The sequence below is a fragment of the Rhinolophus sinicus genome, chromosome 18 (assembly GCF_057876585.1).
Source record: "Rhinolophus sinicus isolate RSI-liver-muscle chromosome 18, RSI-T2T, whole genome shotgun sequence".
Lineage (NCBI taxonomy): Eukaryota > Metazoa > Chordata > Mammalia > Chiroptera > Rhinolophidae > Rhinolophus > Rhinolophus sinicus.
Genome location: NC_142518.1, coordinates 66,644,338 through 66,664,332, shown reverse-complemented (window position 1 = coordinate 66,664,332; position 19,995 = coordinate 66,644,338). Strand labels below are relative to the sequence as shown.

General features: G+C 43.0%; 2 protein-coding genes across 7 annotated transcripts in view; one reads left to right on the top strand and one right to left on the bottom strand.

The window, feature by feature from the left end:
* SYTL4 (synaptotagmin like 4) overlaps positions 1-3,291 on the top strand; it is a 69,342-nt gene extending 66,051 nt beyond the window's left edge. For all 5 annotated transcript variants that reach the window (XM_019716675.3, XM_019716673.3, XM_074323544.2 and 2 more), the window contains one exon: positions 1,654-3,291. In XM_019716675.3, coding sequence (XP_019572234.3) covers positions 1,654-1,802 — 149 coding nt within the window. In that variant the 3' untranslated portion in view covers positions 1,803-3,291. The remainder of the gene's footprint in view (positions 1-1,653) is intronic.
* Positions 3,292-5,490: 2,199 nt separating this feature from the next.
* SRPX2 (sushi repeat containing protein X-linked 2) overlaps positions 5,491-19,995 on the bottom strand; it is a 33,220-nt gene continuing 18,715 nt past the window's right edge. For both annotated transcript variants that reach the window (XM_019716617.3, XM_019716618.3), the window contains exons 4-11: positions 14,682-14,873; positions 12,450-12,626; positions 12,023-12,149; positions 11,742-11,863; positions 10,474-10,653; positions 10,009-10,142; positions 7,753-7,874; positions 5,491-6,690 (exon numbers count right to left, since the gene is read on the bottom strand). In XM_019716617.3, the coding sequence (XP_019572176.3) occupies positions 6,510-6,690; positions 7,753-7,874; positions 10,009-10,142; positions 10,474-10,653; positions 11,742-11,863; positions 12,023-12,149; positions 12,450-12,626; positions 14,682-14,873 (1,235 nt within the window). In that variant the 3' untranslated portion in view covers positions 5,491-6,509. The remainder of the gene's footprint in view (positions 6,691-7,752; positions 7,875-10,008; positions 10,143-10,473; positions 10,654-11,741; positions 11,864-12,022; positions 12,150-12,449; positions 12,627-14,681; positions 14,874-19,995) is intronic.

Below are 19,995 nucleotides of genomic sequence, written 5' to 3'. Positions count from 1 at the left end.
TTACTTATATCTGTACCTACCATTTCCATCTTCCATCCTGATACAAAGAAAGAAGGGCCCTTTCTGGCAAAGGCCAATCTCTTTCCAAGTGTCCTCACCTTCTCAATGACCTCACTATTGGCATCTTCCGTCTCCCTCTGCCTCCCTACTGGAGGTGAAAACACATATGCTCTGGTATTCCAGATCTTAAGAAACAGAAAGAAACTTTCCTTTGACCCCACATCTCCCCTCGAATTTCTTAGAAAGAATTATCTCCACTTCCTCACCTTTCCTTTAGTCCTCAATCCACTGTGATCTGGCTTCTTTCCCACCACTCCACTGAGCAATTGCTCATGTCAAATTTTTGTTTTAATCTTACTAGAATTTTCAATGCTATTTAATGTAGCTGATCACTTCCTTTTTCTTGAAATACTTAGCTTTCATTGCTACTACACTCTTGATTCCCTTTCAACTCACTGCTCACCTCAATTTTCTTGATGGGTTTCTCATTCTATACCCAAACTCTGAATGTTGGTGCTTTTCAAGGCATCCTTTTCTTTTCTCTCTAGTCTCTCCATTCCTGTGGCCTTAAATAATACTTGTAAATTTTAATAACTCCCACAAGGCATTTAACGCAAAGCATCTAGGATGATGCTTTTACCAATGTAAGCCAGTTCGTGTCAGTCCTCTGCTTAAAACCCTTCAGTGGCTTCCTGTTGTGCTTAGAAAACAATCCAAAGTTCTCACTGTGCCTCCAGGCCCCATCTGATTTAGACCTTCTCTGTTCCTTTATGATCCACCCTGTATCACTCTCCTGCTTGCTCACTGTGCTCCAACCACAGTGACTTTCTTTCTCCTCTCCAAATACAGCAAGCTTATTCCCACTTCATAACCTCGGCAATTAGTGTTCCCCCTGTCTGGAAAGGCCGGCTCCTTGCTATCCTTCAGATCTTGACTTAAAAGTCTCCTTCTCAGAGAGGCCCTCAGACCACTCTATCTAAAGGATCTAGGCCCTCCAAATCACCTTGTTTATTAACTTCATGACATTTACCCCACTATCTGAAATACTCTTGTTGATTTACTTGTATATTTTCTGTCCTCCCTGTTCAAATGGAAGCTACCTGTGGGCATACGTTTTCTGTTTTGTTTACCACTGTATCCCCAGAGCCTAGAAGAGGACTGGCACACAGTAGGCACTTAAGAAATGTTTTTTGAATGAATGTATGTACAAGAGAATAGGAATGATGCCACATACAATCCTAATTTAAGGCCCGGAATCTACAGCTGGAGAAAACGGTGTTCAGCTTCTTCAGTTTTTTTTTGTTTTTGTTTTTGTTTTTTAATCCAGTCAAGTTGACAATAACAGAAGGGCAGTAGCTCTGGCATGAGGTGTCAGACACCAGAGCTCCACACAAACCTCAGAATAAGAGGTCTCTAGCTACTGTGTGCCGTTTGGAGTCCCATTTTATCAACCTGAAGTCTCTTTATAGAGCCTCAGGAGCACAGAAATAGTGCAGGATTATTAAGGAACAGTTTCCAGACTGCTGTCCCCATCAGCCCATCTTCGTAGCACACTGTCTTTTATGGGGTGGCTGCCATTGTTGTATGACCCATCTTTCCCATTGGGCTGAGGAGTGGGGCCCTTGTTCAGCCTCCTCTGGTGTTTCTCCTCAGGAATCAGTAATGGGGAAGTGGTGGACTGGATGGACTCGACTGGGGAAGAAGTGAGCCTGTGGCAGAAGATGCGACAGTACCCAGGGTCTTGGGCGGAAGGGACTCTGCAGCTCCGTTCCTCGATGGCCAAGCAAAAGCTGGGCTTATGAGTACCTGCCCTTCTCTGCAGGCCAAATCAGAGGAAGTGAAGAAACCAAGAGCAAAGATTTATAATTTAATGTGTGCGTGTTATGTATGTGTGTGTACAAACATGTATTTCTACAGGTCTCATTGTGGTAGAGTGATGCAGACTTGTTCCCCTTTTGAAAGTGGGCTCAAGAATTAGGATCTCTTCAAAATATTTTTATTTGTGCATAATCTAGTATACTTTCAGAGTCCATTGTTTCTTATATCTTTCTGAGGCTTAATTAACTTATAAAATCTTTTAAAACAATGTTTTATATCTTGTCTTACTATCCTTGTTCCTATTCCCCCGGGAAGCCGTGGCTACCTCTGGCATTAGTACCAATCTATGTTTCAAGGTGTTCCTGGTCTGAGGCCAAGGCTCTGGGAAGCAGAGTTGGGTTACTAATGAGGAGAAGATGAGAGAGAGGTGAGTAGGCCCTCTCCTTCTCTAATGTGTGCTTTTAACTCATTTTCTGCCCTGATACATTAAAGGAACTTGGATTTTAACTTCTCTTGTTTTTAAGCAGTTTCTACCTTGCTTGTGTCTAATGGTTTTCTTTGAAATGTTAAGAAAATTCTTCAGTTCCTTCTGATTGTAGAAACCTTCACTAGACCTTATAATGGAGCTGCTTTACAAAAGCACTTTAGTTAAGTCATGGCCTTTTGATGGAGTCATGGACATGCCCAGCAAGTGCTTCTTGGTGATCCCATAGGACCAGAGTGACTGAGGGTGAAGTGTCTTCCAGTCTGTGTTGAATTCTTTGCATTTAAACTAATACAACAGTTGTTGGAGAGCTCCTCATTTCTCTAATGAAAGGCAAGACATCTTCACTCTCATCACGTACCACATCTTTCTTAGCATTTTTTCTGCGATATGTTACCACACAGACTATGGTCTCTATACCATGATGCCAGCCAGAATAGCCAAGTACTGTCTAAACTGGTCCAGTGTTTCTCCAGGTTGGGTACTGTTAGTGTTCCAAGAGAATGTGTTCAGAGAATCTCCCAGTTACTCTGACTTCCTTCTTGAAGTGAGTTCAGTTCTTATTTTTTCTATTATTTCCTAAACTTGACCTACATGTAACATGGGTGCAGTATGTTGAGACCTTTCTAAGAAGGCTCTGGTGATCTAAGGTTCATTTTCTGAAACTCACTGTTCCAAAATGACCTTTTTATTCCTCCAAGTCTATCTACACAAAGTCGTTTGTGAAAGGAGTCTCTATGAGAAAAGAAATCCCTGTCAGTCCATTTGGCTCCTAGCTGACTCTCCTAGGAGGCCACTGGGTTAAGGGCAGCTGGATGGTTTCTGTTGTATGTGTGAATTGAAAGGAGGAGTGTTTTTAAAAGGTTTATTTGGTGTGGATTGCTATTGTAATGGAAGGCATAACTTGGGATCCTGGGCTGTAACTTGATCCTTTGTTCTCCACCCCCTGAAATGCGTGTGTTCTTCAATAAAGTGTTTTCATTAGTCAAGTGTTTGCATTTGTTAGTTCTATAGGTGCTTTTGTCTCTGATGTCTGATTTACTGTTGTTGCTTTTCATGTGGCTTGAAAGATAAGAACGAAAGTGACAAATGTCCTTCCCTTCCCATCCTGTGCTGATTCAAAGAAAATTTCCATGTCCCCATGTTGCTGCCTGATACCTCCGCTGAGCTCTGATCCTTTGTGTTTGGTATCTAGGGAAAGAACTGGAAAGCCATCTTAAAAGTGGCACTACTTTTCTTTCCCTCTCTCAAGTACCAATGGAACTCCTCCTTTAGCTTTGTGCCCCCACCCCACCCCCCATTGAATATCTTGGGGAGGGGGCAGAGAGGGGCACAGAGAATAGAAACAGAGGTATGTACAGGGTTGGGGTTGGGCTAGCCCCTTTGGGTCTGGCTGGGCCTGATTCTGCTGCTGTCTTCTCCCCCTACTTTAGGAGTGAATATTTCTTCAATCGTAATCCAAAGAAGGTTACAGTAAAACTTGACCTAAAGAATGTAACATTGACTTGCCTTGACTACTCATTAAAATAAAACAAAACCAAAGCTTTTTAATTTTTTTTAAGCTAGAGGAGCATTTATATGTGGAAGTCAGGCCCAGGGCGGAACTGTGTTCAGGAGGCACTGGGCCTCCTCATGTTATCATTGGGCCTTTGACCTGCGCACATGCCCTGGTTTGCCACTTGGTGTGTTAGTGATAAAGACAAGGAAGGACATTCACCTTGCCTGACGTGTAATCTTTGCCTTTGGAACTGCAGACTCTCTGACCGGAGACTTCCCACATTAACTCATTGTATTTTGCCTTCTGCCCATAACTTGCCTCCTGCCTTTCACAACTCTTATATTTCCCTGGAGGGAAGAGGGAGAAAGGGACCTTTTTGCTCTAAGTTTGATAATTTCCTCCACGTCCCATTCCACTCAGCAACTGCCTAACTTTTGATTTTGCATTTTAAAAACGAGATTTCCACTACTCCTCCCCCTCCTACCCCCATGGAAGCAGCTTCTCTCTGACTCACTACTATTCCCGTATGTTCTGGGCTCATGATTTATGTCCCATCACTCTGCGGTGGAGAGTGAGTTTTCTTGGGTTGAGAGCCTTCCATTTCCCTCTTTCCTCCTGGGCCAATTCTGAGTCTTGTGTCTGAGTAGCATTATGTATAGAAGGTGAAACCTTTTTCCTTGCTTGGAGCTGTCAACTGTCTTTAAATGAGAAGTAGAAAAAGAAGTAGAGGCATATAGCGTAATGTTTAAGAACATGGACTCTGGAGCCAGACTGCTGGTGTTTAAATCCCGACTCTGCCACTTACTAGTTGTCTGATCTTAGGCAACTTGCCTAACCTCTCTGTGCTGCAGTTCCCTCAACTGAAAAATGGGACTAATAATAGTGCCTACCTTACATGGTTCTTGTGAAGATTTCAGAGTCAGTAGATAGAATGTTTAGAATGGCACCTGGCATACAGTGAGTGCTCGGGCATTATTAGCTCTGCCTCTCCACTCAGCCTGCTTCCTTCTCCCCTCTGATTTTCCACTGAAGACCCCCTGGGTAGAGCAGAAGAAGAAAGGCTTCTGGGTCTTAACCATGACACTGGGTTTCATGACTGTAGAATCGGAGGTTCTCAGCAGCACGGGGAAGAATGCTTTTCTTTCAAACATTGCTGCACCACTGAGTGCAGCTGAAGCCAGAGCAGGGGTCTGAGTGTGGCCCCACTTCCCAATAGCCTGGCCTCAAATTTACTTTCAGGCCTGGCTCTTAAGGCTAGACTTAGCACTGCCGCAGCTTCCACTTCCTCTGTGCTCACCTCTTAAAAGTGATTTTCTGATGAAGTTAATACATGAGGCTGAATCTGTCTGTTTTCCTTCTCCACTACTTAGTTTTCCAGAGGCTTGCAGTGGTGCTTTCAAGGTTTTCTAAATCACGAGCAGGGAACTCCCCTGAGGAAGGGACAGCATGAGCTACCTTTTGCTATGGAACTGGAGCCTCAATAAGAGGAGATTGTTGCCCATGAGCCTGGCTGGATTGTTGCCCTCCCTGGCTGGAGGGGCCAGGAAAAAGCATTCTGCGCTGGCCTGATTTTTCTTCCCAAGCTCTCTCCCTTTGCAGCATTTTCCTAATTTTTAGGTGAAGTAATGGTTAACATAACATTTGTAGCTCAAAGTCCTAACAGGGGAAATGACAAGTCCAAGAATATGTGTTTTTTTTTCAAATTTTGAAGATCTTATTGGCTTTATTAAGCAATTCATGAATTGTAGAAAATGAAAAGTTTTTACAAGCAAAAGAATGTGGCAGGGGAGTTACTGCAAAAGAAAGGATTGCTTTTAGAACAAAGGGCATTGCAGGGATTTTATCATGCAGATTACCTCACTAGTATTGACCAGGAAATTTCAGACTGATTGGTTTAAAATCCCACTCCCGGGAGAGGCTGAAACTGCAATTAGTTATTAAGTTTTGGTTTGGTGACATGACTTGACAAAAGTGACTCCATTTTGACCTGTTTCTTTTTTTTTTAACAGTGGGTTTCCATATGATAAACATCAAATGATAGATGACTTCTCTGCCAACCCAGGGCCAGTGACCTTAATGCAGATGAGGCAGAGAACTTCCCAGAAGAGAAGTACTAGTTCTCCTTAAGGGAAGTCCATGGCTGCCATTGGTCTCAGTAGGCTTCAGATCTATAATGGGTCCCCTCATTTCTTGTTTTTGAAAGAGGTACGTGTGTATTAGAGTTACAACACCTCCAATGCTAGTTAACCTATGAGGAAAATCCAGCTACATTTGCTGAAATGTCCTGGTTGTCTGTTGTGATGGTGCTGCCCTCTGTTGTCACCTCAGGGTAGAGGAACCCTTTAAAACACAGCCAGTTAGTGAATGAACTTCGGATTTACTTATCTGGAAGACTTTGGAGAGCTGAGCAGAGGCCCAGATTAGGGAAGGAAGACCTTCTGCCGCCCCAACCCACTGCCCAGGGCCTGTTCTCAGTCCCTATCTAGCTTCTGATGCTCCTCCAGTGCTACCTAAAGCAGAGACTTGCTTAGGGAAACTATTACAGAGCCCTAAAAAGGTGCACGGAAATGTCCTGGGATTGGAGAACCTCACCCACCACAGAGTCCCATTCCTAGAACTGTGGGAAACCATTTTCTCCTTTGATTAGGTCCCAGTTTCAGCCAACTATGGGAGCTTTTCCCTTGACCTCAACCATGCCCTGGCTCAAGTTCACTCGCATACGTCCCTTTGCTCCTGGCGCTGGGTTAGCTCCTGGTTGCTCAGTAGGTAGTCATCAATGAATGTGAAGATTTCCTCAGGGGTGACAGGTTCCATGTAGCGTTCACGGTCTAGTCCTTGCTTGTCAATCAACACCATGTTGAAGTAGGAGCGAGTGAGGCGCTGGAATTGCCTAGAGAGAAGGGCCAAGGGAGGTGTGAGACCTTGTTTGGGCTCCATCCCACCAGGTTCTACTACCCTCTGACCTTTCACAGCTCCACTGATAGACTGATTCCTTCCCCACCCGATCCCTTGTCATCCCCTCCATTACCTAGCTCAAGCCCCTTTGTTTTTCTCTGCTCAGACCCTAGTCTTGCTACCCTTATGTGCCTGGCTCTGCTGAGCTGTCCTTTCCCCACCGCAGATGGAGCAGCTTGTTTATTACCAGGCTGTGCTTCCTTCACAGGACCCTGTAAGTGAGGCTATGACATAGAGCTATGTGGGCTGCATGGAATAAGTAGAGGGAGCACCAGTCACGTGCACTGCGATGTGACTGGTGTTTTCCAGAGATGGGCTGAGCATAACCTGCACAACCATCCATGGCAGCCCTAAGGTTGATCAGTATCTCCTGGTCAACTCTTCTATCTGCAGTCTCCTTCGTGTTTGTTTCCCGGGTCTCTCTCCTACCTAGTACTGAATCTTTTCTGTCCCCACTGAGACTGGGCCCCAGAGGCATATATTGTTTCTAGAAAATAGAGCTGTGATGGCTTTATTGGTTCTGAGTGTATCTGGAGGCATTGGAAAGGTGATAATGGATAGATAATGAAAAAATCAAGTTCTACCACCTGTCACCTATAGTCAGCTCTTCCCCCAGGGGCAGATGGGTGAAATTCAGGTTTCAGTGCCTAAAGATGCCTTTTGCTTCTTTGAGACAAGGCAAGAAAGGCATGACACAACAGGATCAGGGGCTTATCTGAGTCATGTTTCGGTCTATGTGTCAGCTCTGGCTGTGCTTCAGTCACCTGAGGTACACAGTCCCAAGGTGTCTTGGGGTGGGGCCTGGCCATCTGTATTTGAAGTCACCCAATTTGATTCTGATGTCTTGCCACTCTCTCGTCTTACCTAATGCATCCAAAGAGTTCAAACACAAGGAATGCCCCAAGAGTACTGTCGCTGATTCTCCCACAACCCTCCTGTTGCCAGTGTCCTGCCTAGGGTTTCTGCCCACCCCTTCCTGTGGCCCCCCAGCCTGGACCTGAGCTCCTCGATGATGTTGGCTGACAGCTGCTGCTCCTGGATGCGCCCCACCTCATGAGGTGGCTGCCCCACCAGCTCAATGATGGTCACATGCCGCAGGTCCAGTCCACAGATAGATTGCTGGGAAGGGAGAGACGATTTTATGGAACTCAAACCTAAGGCTACTCAGTGACTCCTCCTGGGACCAAGTTGAGGCAGTCTGGGAAAGGATAGGTTTCTCCCCCAACCATCACATGATGGGGTCTACAACCTCTCTCCCTGTGTCATTCCTGAAGTACCTGCCCTAACAGTGTTGCGTTTATTCTAATGAAGTATACAAAACTGCTTACACCATGTGAAGTAGAAAAGAGTAATGTCATTGATGAATTGCAGGAACATAATCTCTCCTTGCTTAGTTTTACATAGGTTTTAAACTATGTGGGTTCTTTTTTAAAAAAAAAATTTGAGATACTAATTGACATATAGCATTAATTTCAGGTGTACAACATAATGATTTGATATTTGTATATATTGTGAAATGGTTACTACAATAAGTCCAGTTAACATCCATCACCATGCCTAGTTACAATTTTTTTTCTTGTGATGAGAACTGTTAAGATCTACTATTTTAGCAACTTTCAAATATATGATACAGTATTATTAACTATAGTTACCATGCTGTACATTACATACCTAGGATTTATTTTTGTTACAACTGGAAACTACATAGATTCTTAATTGATAGCTATTGTTATATGATACTAATGGCTATTGTTTACTGAAATGCATACCTAATGCCTTGCAGGCGTAATCTAATTTAATCCTCACAGCACCCCTAACAAGGTAAGTGATATCCTTTTTACACTGTAGAGGAAAAAGTAACTTGCCCAAATTTGCATAACAATGAGATACTGAGCCAAGATTTAAATTTAGTGCTGCCACAACCTACCCAAGTGTGTGCTCCTCACCACTAGGCTACATGGCCGGGGCCTTCTCTCAGTTGGTGCTCTTTTCATTACCTTTTGTTGCCTTCCTCCCTCTAGGCAGGGCACCCTGTAACCCTCCCCTGGCTCTTTGTCCTACCTGGTCCTTCAGGGTCACCTCTTAACCAGTCACCTGGGGTGAGGTTTAAAGCCACAGTGAACACTCCACCCCTTGTCTGAGCTGCAGGCTATTCCTTTAGTCCTGATCTTCAGAGTCACTAGTCTCACTGGCTCATTCCTGTTCTTGTTCTTGCTTCCTGTTCAGACTGAGGTATTGCCTTTGTCTGCCCTTTTTGGATCTCTGGAGGAACTAGGTCATTTTTGGTCTAGATACCCAAGGTCATCTTTTTGATAAAGCTGCTTCCATCATGGGCCTCTGAATATTAACTTGGCAACTTGTAAGATTCAACCTTTAGAAACCCCCTAAAATAGTTTCTTCTTTTACCTGGGTATCCAGCTCCTTTTGCAGCTCGTCAGAGCTGGTTCTCTTAGTCGTGTCTTCATACCCTGAGTTCTTTTCAAGAACCTAGTCTATTCTTTTTGTAAGTCCCAACGATCATACTTACTCTGTCTCATCCACTTCTCCTCCCACAAGTGGCTTTGGCATCTCATATGTTAAAAATCATCATGCAGCTCCCTCATTTTACTTTGAGATAATACAACACTTTTCCTTCTGCTACTATTAGTGTTAATTAAGAGCGTGGCTCCTGGAGTCAGACTGCTGGGTTCAATCCTGGCTCAGCCACTTATTAGCTAGTGACTTTGGGCAAATCTTTAACCGCTCTATGTCTCAATTTCCCCACCTTTAGAATGAGGATAGTAATAGTATCTGCCTCTTAAGGGTTGTTGTGAAAATTAAATGACTATGTGTAAAGCACAGGCTTATACAGCTGTACCTGTATAACACTTACCATCTAAGTGTTTGTTAGAGCTATTATTCCTTGAGAACATAAAGGTAATTTATTCCCAACATTTACATTTCATCATACCTGTCTTACAAGTCTTTCTAGAGTGCTCTGGCACACTCCCTTCCCGTCCTTCACCAAGCCCCCTGTAAGCCACACCCACCATTTCAGTGGCCTCGCTGCCTTTTTAGTAAAAACAGCAGATTTTTAAATGTGCTAAATTTGTCTGCAGTAAAACTGATCAAATGTTGTCCACAAAAATTTTGAGGAAGTAGGGTTTATGCTGCAGAAAGAGCAACTCTTTCATTTAGAAGAGGTAAGGGAGTCACAGGGTGGGGTTAGAGGCTAGTAAAGGAGCTAAATCCTACTTAGGGCAGTGGGTCTCACCTGTAACATAGAGATCTGCATTTTATAATATCGGTTGGAGGGATCAGGAGCTGAGATGATGAGGAGGCGCCGTTTCTCATAGAACTGATCCAGAAGGCCCGCAGCCGAGTTAACATTGACATTAATCTTCATAGCTAGGGCAGAAGCAGATGGCCAGTGAGGGTATGGACTTCTCTTTCATCCCAGCATGGGTAACAACGTCTTGAAGAGTTCTAGTCGTTCAGGTTAACTCGTTTTGGTTGTTTCTCCCTTTCCTTGGGTAAAATCCTGAAATAACACTTGGAGATTTTAAGTCCTTCATCTTGGAGTATTCTGAGGGAGATCATTGGCCCTTAAACACACCTCAGGACCCCCTTCCCCTTTCCCACATCATACACACTGCTATTGGGCCCCTGTGCCATACACATTGGGAGGTCCTCCAAAGTAGCCCTGATCAATGTGTCCACTTTCCCTGGTTTCACTCACGAGCACAGATGGGTGGTGATCCTGACCACTGGCGGCTGGACTGACAGACCCGGGAGGGGGTCCCTTGGCGCTCGTAACCTCCATCACAGTGGTATTCACAGGTGGCACCATAGTTGTCCCCTGCTGAGGTGCAGGTGAGGTAGCCATGCTGTGGTGGTTTCAGAGTTGGGCAGCGTCTTACTGTCAGGGAGGAGTTCAAGTTAGGGTCCATGGTATCTCTTTTAGGGAAAAAAAGGCTAAGAGGGTGCCCACGCTTTGTTTTCCAGATCAGGAGATCTAGGGTGATCAGAATGAATGACTTCTTTGTGTTTCCAATGGCCAGGGATAGAGCCATAATTTCCCTTTCTTAAGGGACTAAATTTGAAATGTAGACAAAGGCATTCATAAAATCTGGAAGTACAGGTGAGTATATATATTGTCATCAAAAGGCTTTATTAATCTGCAAAATAATGTTACTGTTTTTGTTTTCAGACTTTTCACCCTGCATAAAGATGACTGCCTTACAAAATTACTTTTAATAACAAAAAATAAATTTGAGGATTCTTAAATATCCATCAGTGGGAGAAGTGTTAAGCAAATTTTAATATATTCTTAGAAGTAGATTATTATGCTGTCATTAAAACCATTTCTGAAAATTTTTTAAAGAACGTGGGAAAATTACTTGTGTTATAATGCAAAGTTAAAAAGAGTAATCTAAGATTAGATATACAGTATGATCTCACCTATATATATTTTTAAAGTATGTGAAGATAAAAAAAGATGGAAAAAATACCAAAAGATTAATAATTGCCTCTGGATGATAGGATAATAGATTTTTTCCCTTTGTGTATTTATTTACTTCCCAACTGTTCAGAAATGAGTGTGAACTCTTTTTATAATGAAAAAAGCGAAACAAAACAATACAACACAAAACAAAGAAGAATCAGGCAGGCAACACCACCAACTTCAGCAGAGGCGAATGAAGACTGATTAGATTTGATAATCAGAAGGCCAAGAAAAGAAATAGACACAGAGTATCTTGGTGAATTTTATCTAGATTTAGGAGAATGAGAAAATCTTGTTGGGGAGTAAGAGTTTCTGAAACGTGTATGCACATGTCATGCAGGCTTCCTGAATGACCCTGGTTCGTGAACTTGTTTTTGCCCTCTCCTAATCTAAATGAGGTGTCGGTTTCAGGCATACAGAGGAGAGGGTTGTGGTGGGCATCTAGCGGGTCAGGGCACAGCAGGAATAGTGAGCAATGTGGAAAAGGAAGACTTCTTTCTGACCTTGTACTTTCACAATGAACTTGCAGCTGGCCCGGTTGTAGGCTCGGTCATAGGCAGTGTAACGAATCACATGCTCTCCTTCGGGAAAGTGAGAGCCAGGCTCAGGGCCCCGAAGTGTCACCCTGCATGGGACAGAGTGAAAGAACCACAGAGGAAAGAGACCCTTAGGATCTGGGTCTGGGGCACATCATCACTACAGCCTCAGCCTTTTCAGTTCAGTGTTGGCAGCCTGAGAGCCTGGGAAAAGCTGTTATGAGGCATAAGGGGCATCTGTTACTCACCTAGTGATAGTACCATCAGCAGAATCTTTCACTAAGGGTGGGTCCCAGTAGACTCGAGCGGTCAGTTTCTCCGGCTCTGCCATCTTCTCACGTGAGTGTGGACAGCGGATCTTGGGGGGATCTATGTCTGCCAAGGTCAGAAATCAGGTGCTGGCTGTGGGCCCCCTGCCTTCCCTGGAGGGAACCCATAGAAGCAATACCACACCACTGTGTAGGTAAAAGATGCAGTCTCTGTTCAAGATGCTCAGTGAAACTGGGGAAGGAAGCCCAGCTGCAGAGGAAGCGATCACTTCATGAAGCATGTGCCCAGAGTGCTACCCTCATAGAAAGCAGGAATGCCTTCTGTGGTGAGAGTGCCACTTCCTTTGTGGCCATCATACCAGGGTGGCTGTTTGCAGCAGGACAACTGGGAGCAAGCAGCATTTACCTACACATACAGGCTCGCCTCCACTCCATCGCCCGTCTTCCATGCAGATTCTGCTGCGGTCACCTTCCAGGTGGTAGCCACTGGAACAACTGTAGTCACAGCGGGAGTCAAGAAGCACCCCATTTGTGCAAGTGTGAGTGCCACTCGTGATGAATGGCAATGCGTGGCATCTCATCTCTAAGAGAGAACCAAGTGGCAAGCTCAGTGGCCTGTGGGGCTATCTGGAGGTGATGCCTGGGCATCTAGCACAGGGAGGACCATATAAGACCAGCAGAAAATATAGAAAACCCTACCCAAAACTGCCCGTACATTTTTCTGCCTAATTACTTCTTTTTTCTAATTGCCTTCTTATTTTTATATTATAAGATACAGTAGTGCTTGGGGGGCGGGGGGTGTTTCTCAAAGAAGTAAATTACTTGTCCAAATGCATGGATTTAAGAATCACACCTGACTTTGGATCCCAGCTCCACTTCTTACTAGCTCTCTGACTTGAGCAAGTTACCTCGTTCCTCTGAGTCTCAGTGTTTTTACCACTAACATGTGGCTACTTCATAGACTGTTGTGCAGATTAAAAAAGACAATACATATAAACTTCTGGGCTCATTTAGGGCCTGAGTTGCTGTTAGTTTTCATCTCTTGTTCCTCAAATGCTAGATAGCCTTGAGCAAATTCAAAGCTCTTTTTTGAGTATAATTTTGGTGTTACCATAAGCACACCTCAGCTGAGGCTCACTTACAGGTGGAAGTAGGCTGGCCCCTCTGTCCGGGATAGAGTACAAGTCAGGCCAGTGCTTGGAGGGCCAGCTTTGGTGGTATTTGATTAAAGAGGAATCCATGTGCTTTAGACAGCACCTGTGCCAGAAGCGGAGACTGCTACCACGAGTTGATTGTGAGCCTGTGCTTGCCGACGTCTAGTTTGAGATACCTGATACTTGCAAGAAGTGGGTGAGCCATACATTCCTTTACATTGTCTAAGTTCTAACCCTGTATAAGTTCTATTATTGGAGCTTCGAATATAGATTCTATAAGCTATGTTCATTTTGCTTCTTGGTTAAACTAGACTAGAAGATTATTGCCTTTTACGTTTTCCAGTATCCTTTATGCAAAAATGACCTCCTTGAAGTCAGGGCCAAGAAAAAAGGTTTGTCTTTTCAGGCGAATTTGTTTTCTTAGTATTATTTGACAGTGAAAATGACACATCCAAAGTGTTTACCTTTTTGTCTCTTATAAGGAAGGGCAAAGCTAGATTCAGTGTTCAAATATAGTAATTAACTCATTCTAGGCACCCGGAAATATGTTCGTCTCCATTCTTTTGACTGGTTTTATGTTCATGTTCATTTATAGACATATTACTTAATTCTGTAAGGCCAATTCAAATTCATTTTGGAAACAATGGGTTCTAAGTCCTAAAACATTAATTACAGTCACCTAGAGGGGTGTGCTGGCTTCCTTCTTTCTGGCTATCAAGCTTCTTCTCTCCTCCACAGCACCCTCTCTGACCAACCCGATTTCTCTCTGGATGCTCAGCACCCTGAGTCTGGTCACACTGCGTTCACATACACACACTTGCATTTCTATCCTGTTAGTATACAAGATGCCTTGGGGTAACTGAGGAATTGAGTAAGCTCCTGAAGCGACCAATACTTGGCCCTGTACACATGGGTGTCCTACAAATGGCATTCAGCGATAGACATACGGACAGACAAAGCTCAGCTGCTAAAAAAGAGTAGGCTGGAGGGCTGAAAGAAGAGATACAGATGTGGGAGCTGATGTGTATTAACATCCTCACATTCTAGCCTAAGGATTCTTCTTGACTTTCCAAAGAAAATGAAGAATAGCAGATGTCTCATGTCTTCACTGCCAAGGCCTTCTAAGGCCTTAGGCCAGGAAGTATAGCAGTTTATCACAAGTGGGAAAGAATCTGAGTCCACACATTCTCGGGAGCTCCAGAGGAAGGCCCATTTCCACATCAGGCCCCAGGCCCAAGCCTTACGTGCACTCTGGGGCCCCCTGAGCCAGCAGGGCTGGGTGCTACTTAAATGGTCATATTACTTGGGCAATAACCTCAGGGAGAGAGAATGAGCTAGAATGGTAAGATGGGGAAAGGCCCTGTTGGGTGCCTATGGAAAAACTCAATTTGCATAGAAACACCTCCAGGCCTATAACCACAGTGAATGGCTAGCTAGCTGGCTTCTCTTGCATATACATGTCAGCATCCGCACACACCACTTACGCCTGCAGTAGGCAGTTCCAGACCAACGGCGGCTTGGCAGGCATTGCACCGACCTTCGTCCAATCAGTCGAAAGCCCCGGTCACAGGAGAGCTCACAGCGAGTGCCCAGGCTGCTGCGATAATTTCCTCCCCTTGGTGAGTAGCATGTGGCTTCTCCATCCTGGATATTTAATGTGTAACACCATCGGGGGACTGTAGAAATAGAAGAAAAGTAAGGTAAAAGTATAGTAATCAAGATCATGTGGTATTGACAAAAGGACACATAGATCAATGAAAGAATGGAGAGCTCAGAAATAGATCCATACAAATATGCCGAAATGACTTTTGACAAAGGGGCAAAAGCAAGTCAATGGAGGCAAAATAGCATTTCAAGCAAATGGTGCTGGAGCAATTGAACTTCCATGGGCAAAAAAATACATACACAAAACAAAACCTCGACCTAAGTCTCACACCTTGTACAGATATTAATTCAAAATAGATCATGGATTTAAATGTAAAAATAAAATTACAAAACTTCTAGGAAAAAAACATAGGAGAACATCTCTGGAATCTAGAGCTAAGAGGTATCAGACGTGACACCAAAAGCACAATTCATAAAAGAAAAAAATCAATAAATTGAACCTTGTCAAAATTAAAAACTTTTGTTCTGGGAAAAGCACTGTTAATAGATGAAAGACAAACTACCAACTGTGAGAAAATATTTGCAAACCACATATCCAACAAAGGACTGGTATGTAGTACATATAAAGAACTCTGAACACCTAACAGTAAAAAGGCAAGCAGTCCAGTTAGCACATGGACAAAATACATGAACAGACATGTCACCAAAGAGTATATACAGTGGCAAGTAAGCACCTGCAAAGATGTTCAGCATCATTAGTCACTAGAGAAATTCAAATTAAAAACACAGGATACAAATATACACCCATTAGGATGCCTAAACTTAAAAACAAACAAAACATAATACCAAGTGTTGGTGAGGGTGGAGAGAAACTGGAGCTCTTATGGATAGCTGGGGGAAGTGCAAAATGATACAACTGCTTTGGAAAATATTTTGGAAAAAAAGAAAATAGAAAATATTTTGGTAGCTTCTTATAGAAGTGAATACAGTAGTACCTTGGTTTTCAAATGTCTCCCTTGATGAACATTTTGGTTTACAAACGCTGTAAACCCAGAAGTAAATGCTTCGGCTTTTGAATACCCCTCGGAAGTCGAACATGTCACACGGCTCCCGCTGAGTGCAAGATCCTGAGGCCTAGCTGTCGGCTGTTTTCGAATGTTTCAGAACTCGAACGGTCTTCCGGAGCAGATTATGTTTGAAAACCGAGGTACCGCTGTATACACTTGCCATGCAACTGCAATCCCACTTTAGGATTTTACCTAAGTGAAATGAAAACCTGTGTGCATACAAAATCCCATGTACAAATGTTTAAGGTGTCACTATTTATAATTGCCAAAGCTGTAAACAACTGAAATGTACTTCTGTGGGTGAGTGGTTAACCTAACTGTGGTTTATCCATGCCAAGAAGGAAGTGCTCATATGTGCAACAATATAGATGTATCTCCAATGCAGTTTGTGAAGTGAAACTAGCCAGACTCAAAAGGCTGCATATTGTAGGACTCTTACTTATACGACATTCTGGATAAGGCAAAAATATAGGGACAGATCAGTGGTTGCCAGGGGTCAGGGGTAGAGGACGGGGATAACCTTAAAGCAGCAGAGCCCTGGGCAAGTTCTTGAGGTTATGGAACTGTTTGGTACTGTAGTAGTGGTTACCTGACTATGTATTTGCCAAAACTCATAGAACTGTATGCCAAAAAGAGTGAATTTCATGGTAGGCAAATTTAAAATAATTTTTTAAAAATAACAGAGATGGAAGCTAGAGAGAGGAAGGGAATGCAATATCAAAGAATGCTGCTTAGGAGTGAAAGTCCAATCCTAGTTCAGTACTAAGCACAAAAGGTAATAGGGCCATTAAATCATAAAAGCATTATAAAGTTGCCCCATTGGCTACACAATATAAACTACTCTTCAGTGGGTTCAGATTTTAAAGGAATACATATAAATAGGCAGAGGGCCACCTGCCAAGGATGCATACACAGGATGACACAGATCTCTTAACCTGGGGTCTGGAAGGCTAAAACCCCAGATAAGCTTATTGGATTCCCAAATCCTAAGGGACAAAAAAGAGGGTGCTTTGAAAAAAGCACATCAGGAGTTAAAGGAAGAAAGGAAGGCTAGAGTCTCTGCTTGAAGGCATCTGGAGAATGAAGATAGATGACAGTGAGGAAACTATCCTACAAGCAACAACACGCTTGTGGCTTCCAGCATTAGTTTTGAGCCTTTGCCTGTGACACACGGCTGCCATCTGGAGACACCGTCTGCAAATTACATAAAGTCTCTTAAGCACTACAGTTGCAGAGCTGCTGATTATATAGTCACAACACATATCGCAAAGACTTCATATGGGATGCTGGGACCTCAAAAATCACCCCTGTCCTATTTCTCTCCCGCATTCTGTCAGGGGAGATACACATCACATTGGAATGGATAGAATAAGTGAGCATAGTAAAGAGAAATATAGATCTCAGGATAAATACTGAGACAACAAGAGAGGGCCTAGCTACTGTAAATAAGTTTAAATTTGCTGGCCCAGAGGAATCCTGGTATAAAGAAAACATGTTGGGAGGCTGAAAAAGAGTGAAAACACTATCGCAATTTTCTTTCCCACCCCCAGATTTATTTAGGTATAATTGACAAACAAAACTATATATTTAAGGTATACAATGTGATGTTTTAATACCAGGGGTGCCAAAGAAAATATATACACATGATTTTTCAGGATGCTTGTAATATAAGCCCTACCCCCCAAATAAGCCCCAGTTAAGATCGTCAGCCAGGCTGGACACATTTAGTATGTCCGTTGCAACACACGACGAACATATTGAATTATAAAATAATAATATTAATATATAATTAAATATAAATAAATAATATTATTGACATTAATACTTAAAATAAATGATAATATAAATCATAATTAAGTATTTGTAAATACCCAAGCGGGTGCCTTTGGATGAGAGGTAAACGCCTATATAAACAGATGAACTCCAGATTTATTGCCAAATGACCAATCCGAATACAGACACAACGCACGAATAATGTGCACACTTGATAACGAATGGATGTGGTTGTGTCTAATATGAATCTTCATAATTCAATACATCATGTGTTGTAACGGACGTCCTAATGCACTTGTGTGAAATAAACGTTTTTTGAATTTTGGTGCCTGCAATTTTTCGTCACTTTTGTGTGGACCATCATTCTTAACTGTCATCATTTTTGTTGCCACTCCTGTCTCGTAAGTCTCCAATTAACACTTGATTTAATGGTACATTTAAAGAGAATAATATTTTGACCCCCAGACAAGATGGGTGCAAAAAGAAAGAGCTATTCTGTCCAGTACAAGAAAGGAATCGTGGAGGACGCCCGGGGCAAGAATCTTACGGCTTCTGCAAAGAGAAGAAGTTGGATCTCTGAATGGTCTGAAAATGGTGAGCAGAGTACGATAACCTCAGTCAACAGGTGGACAAGGGAAATGCTAAGAAGCGCAAGTGTGGATCAGGTTAGCAACCATTATTTCCTGAGCTGGAAGACACCACCTGTGAATGGATTGCTGACAGGAGAGCAAAAGCTTTGGTTGTGCGCAGGGCTGATATTCAAGCATTTGCCCTTGCAGTGGCACCACAGTTAGAAATATCCCCAGAAGAATTCAAAGCATCACAACGCTGACTGCATGGCTTCCTTCAGCGATATGAACTGTCTCTAAGATCCACAACACTGTTCAAGCTGGAAGGTACTGAAGTGATTAAATGTGCACTTGCATTCAAGTCCTTTGTTGCCGGCATCGACTTTTCTAAATACCAACTCTCCAACATGATTGCTATGGATGAAACTGCAGTGTTTATGGGCCAAGGATCTCAAACGACAGTTGATCAGAGGGGAGCCTCGTCAAAATACATTCCCTCCACTGGTTACGAAAGTGCATGTGTTATCTATATTTTGGCAATTCATCTAGATGGAAAGAAAGCCCCACCTCTAATCATCACTAAGGGCAAGAAAGATAAGGTTGAACGTGTTTCAGGCATTTATGTTCTTGAAACCAAAAAAGCCTGGTGCATACAAGCAGTTATAAGGAAGTGGGTCAATTTAATGCTGCCACTTGTTTTGTGAGGTGGCCAAAGAGGTCTGCTAGTCTGGGATTCAGCCAGCACTCACCACGCGAAAGACGTGAAGAACTTCCTTGCAGAGAGAAGAATAGGTCAAATAATGATTCCCGCAGGAATGACTGCCTATCTCCAGACTCTTGATACTGCAATAAACAAGCCATTCAAGGACCATTTGTGCATGGAAATCAATGACTACACTGAAAATAGAACGGAGAGAAATCAGCATGGAAACGTTGTGAAGCCTAGCCTGCAAGAGGTAGTGACTTGGGTGAAGAATTCATGGGATAAAATCACTGACAGCTGTGTTGTCAATGCACTATGAGCAGGCTACATGGACAAGAAGTGCTCATTTAAAGAGAGCTCAATTGCTGGACATGAGAGATTGGGGCCAGTGGTTCCACAGGAAATGGAATCGCCAGAAATTCAAGCCAGAATTCGGGGTTTGGAGAATTATGACGATGTTCCAGAATAAGATGACATAGCTGTTTTTGAATAAATGTAGATTTTTGTACATGAATAAATGAATAAATGTAGATTGCTGTACATGAATAAATGTAGATTTTTGTACATGAAAAAATAAGACATCTCCTGAAAATAAGCCCTAATGCATCTTTTGGAGCAAAAATTAATATAAGATCCGGTGTTATTTTCGGGGAAATACGGTGTATATATAAATGATTGCCACAAACAAGTTAACGAACACATCCATCACCTACATAGGTTACCTTTGTTTGTAGTTAGAACACTTAACAATTTACTCTTAGCAAATTTCAAGTGTACAGTACAGTATTATTAACTATAGTAACCATGCTGTACAGTAGATCCCCAGAAGGAAGAAGGCAGCCTCTAGGAACTATGAGTGTAGCCTGGCGAGATTGACAGCACTGATAGCATAGTGTTCTAGAATATTTAAATACAGGCTTATAAGCACTTAGAAAGAGAAGTGCTGATCTCCACATGTCCTCAAGAACAAACAAGTCATTCAAGACTGACTTCGTTTCTTTCTTGGGTACAGTCACCAGACTGGTAGAACAGGGGAAATGGTGGGTACACCATGCGGAAATAAATAAGCCATGTGACAATG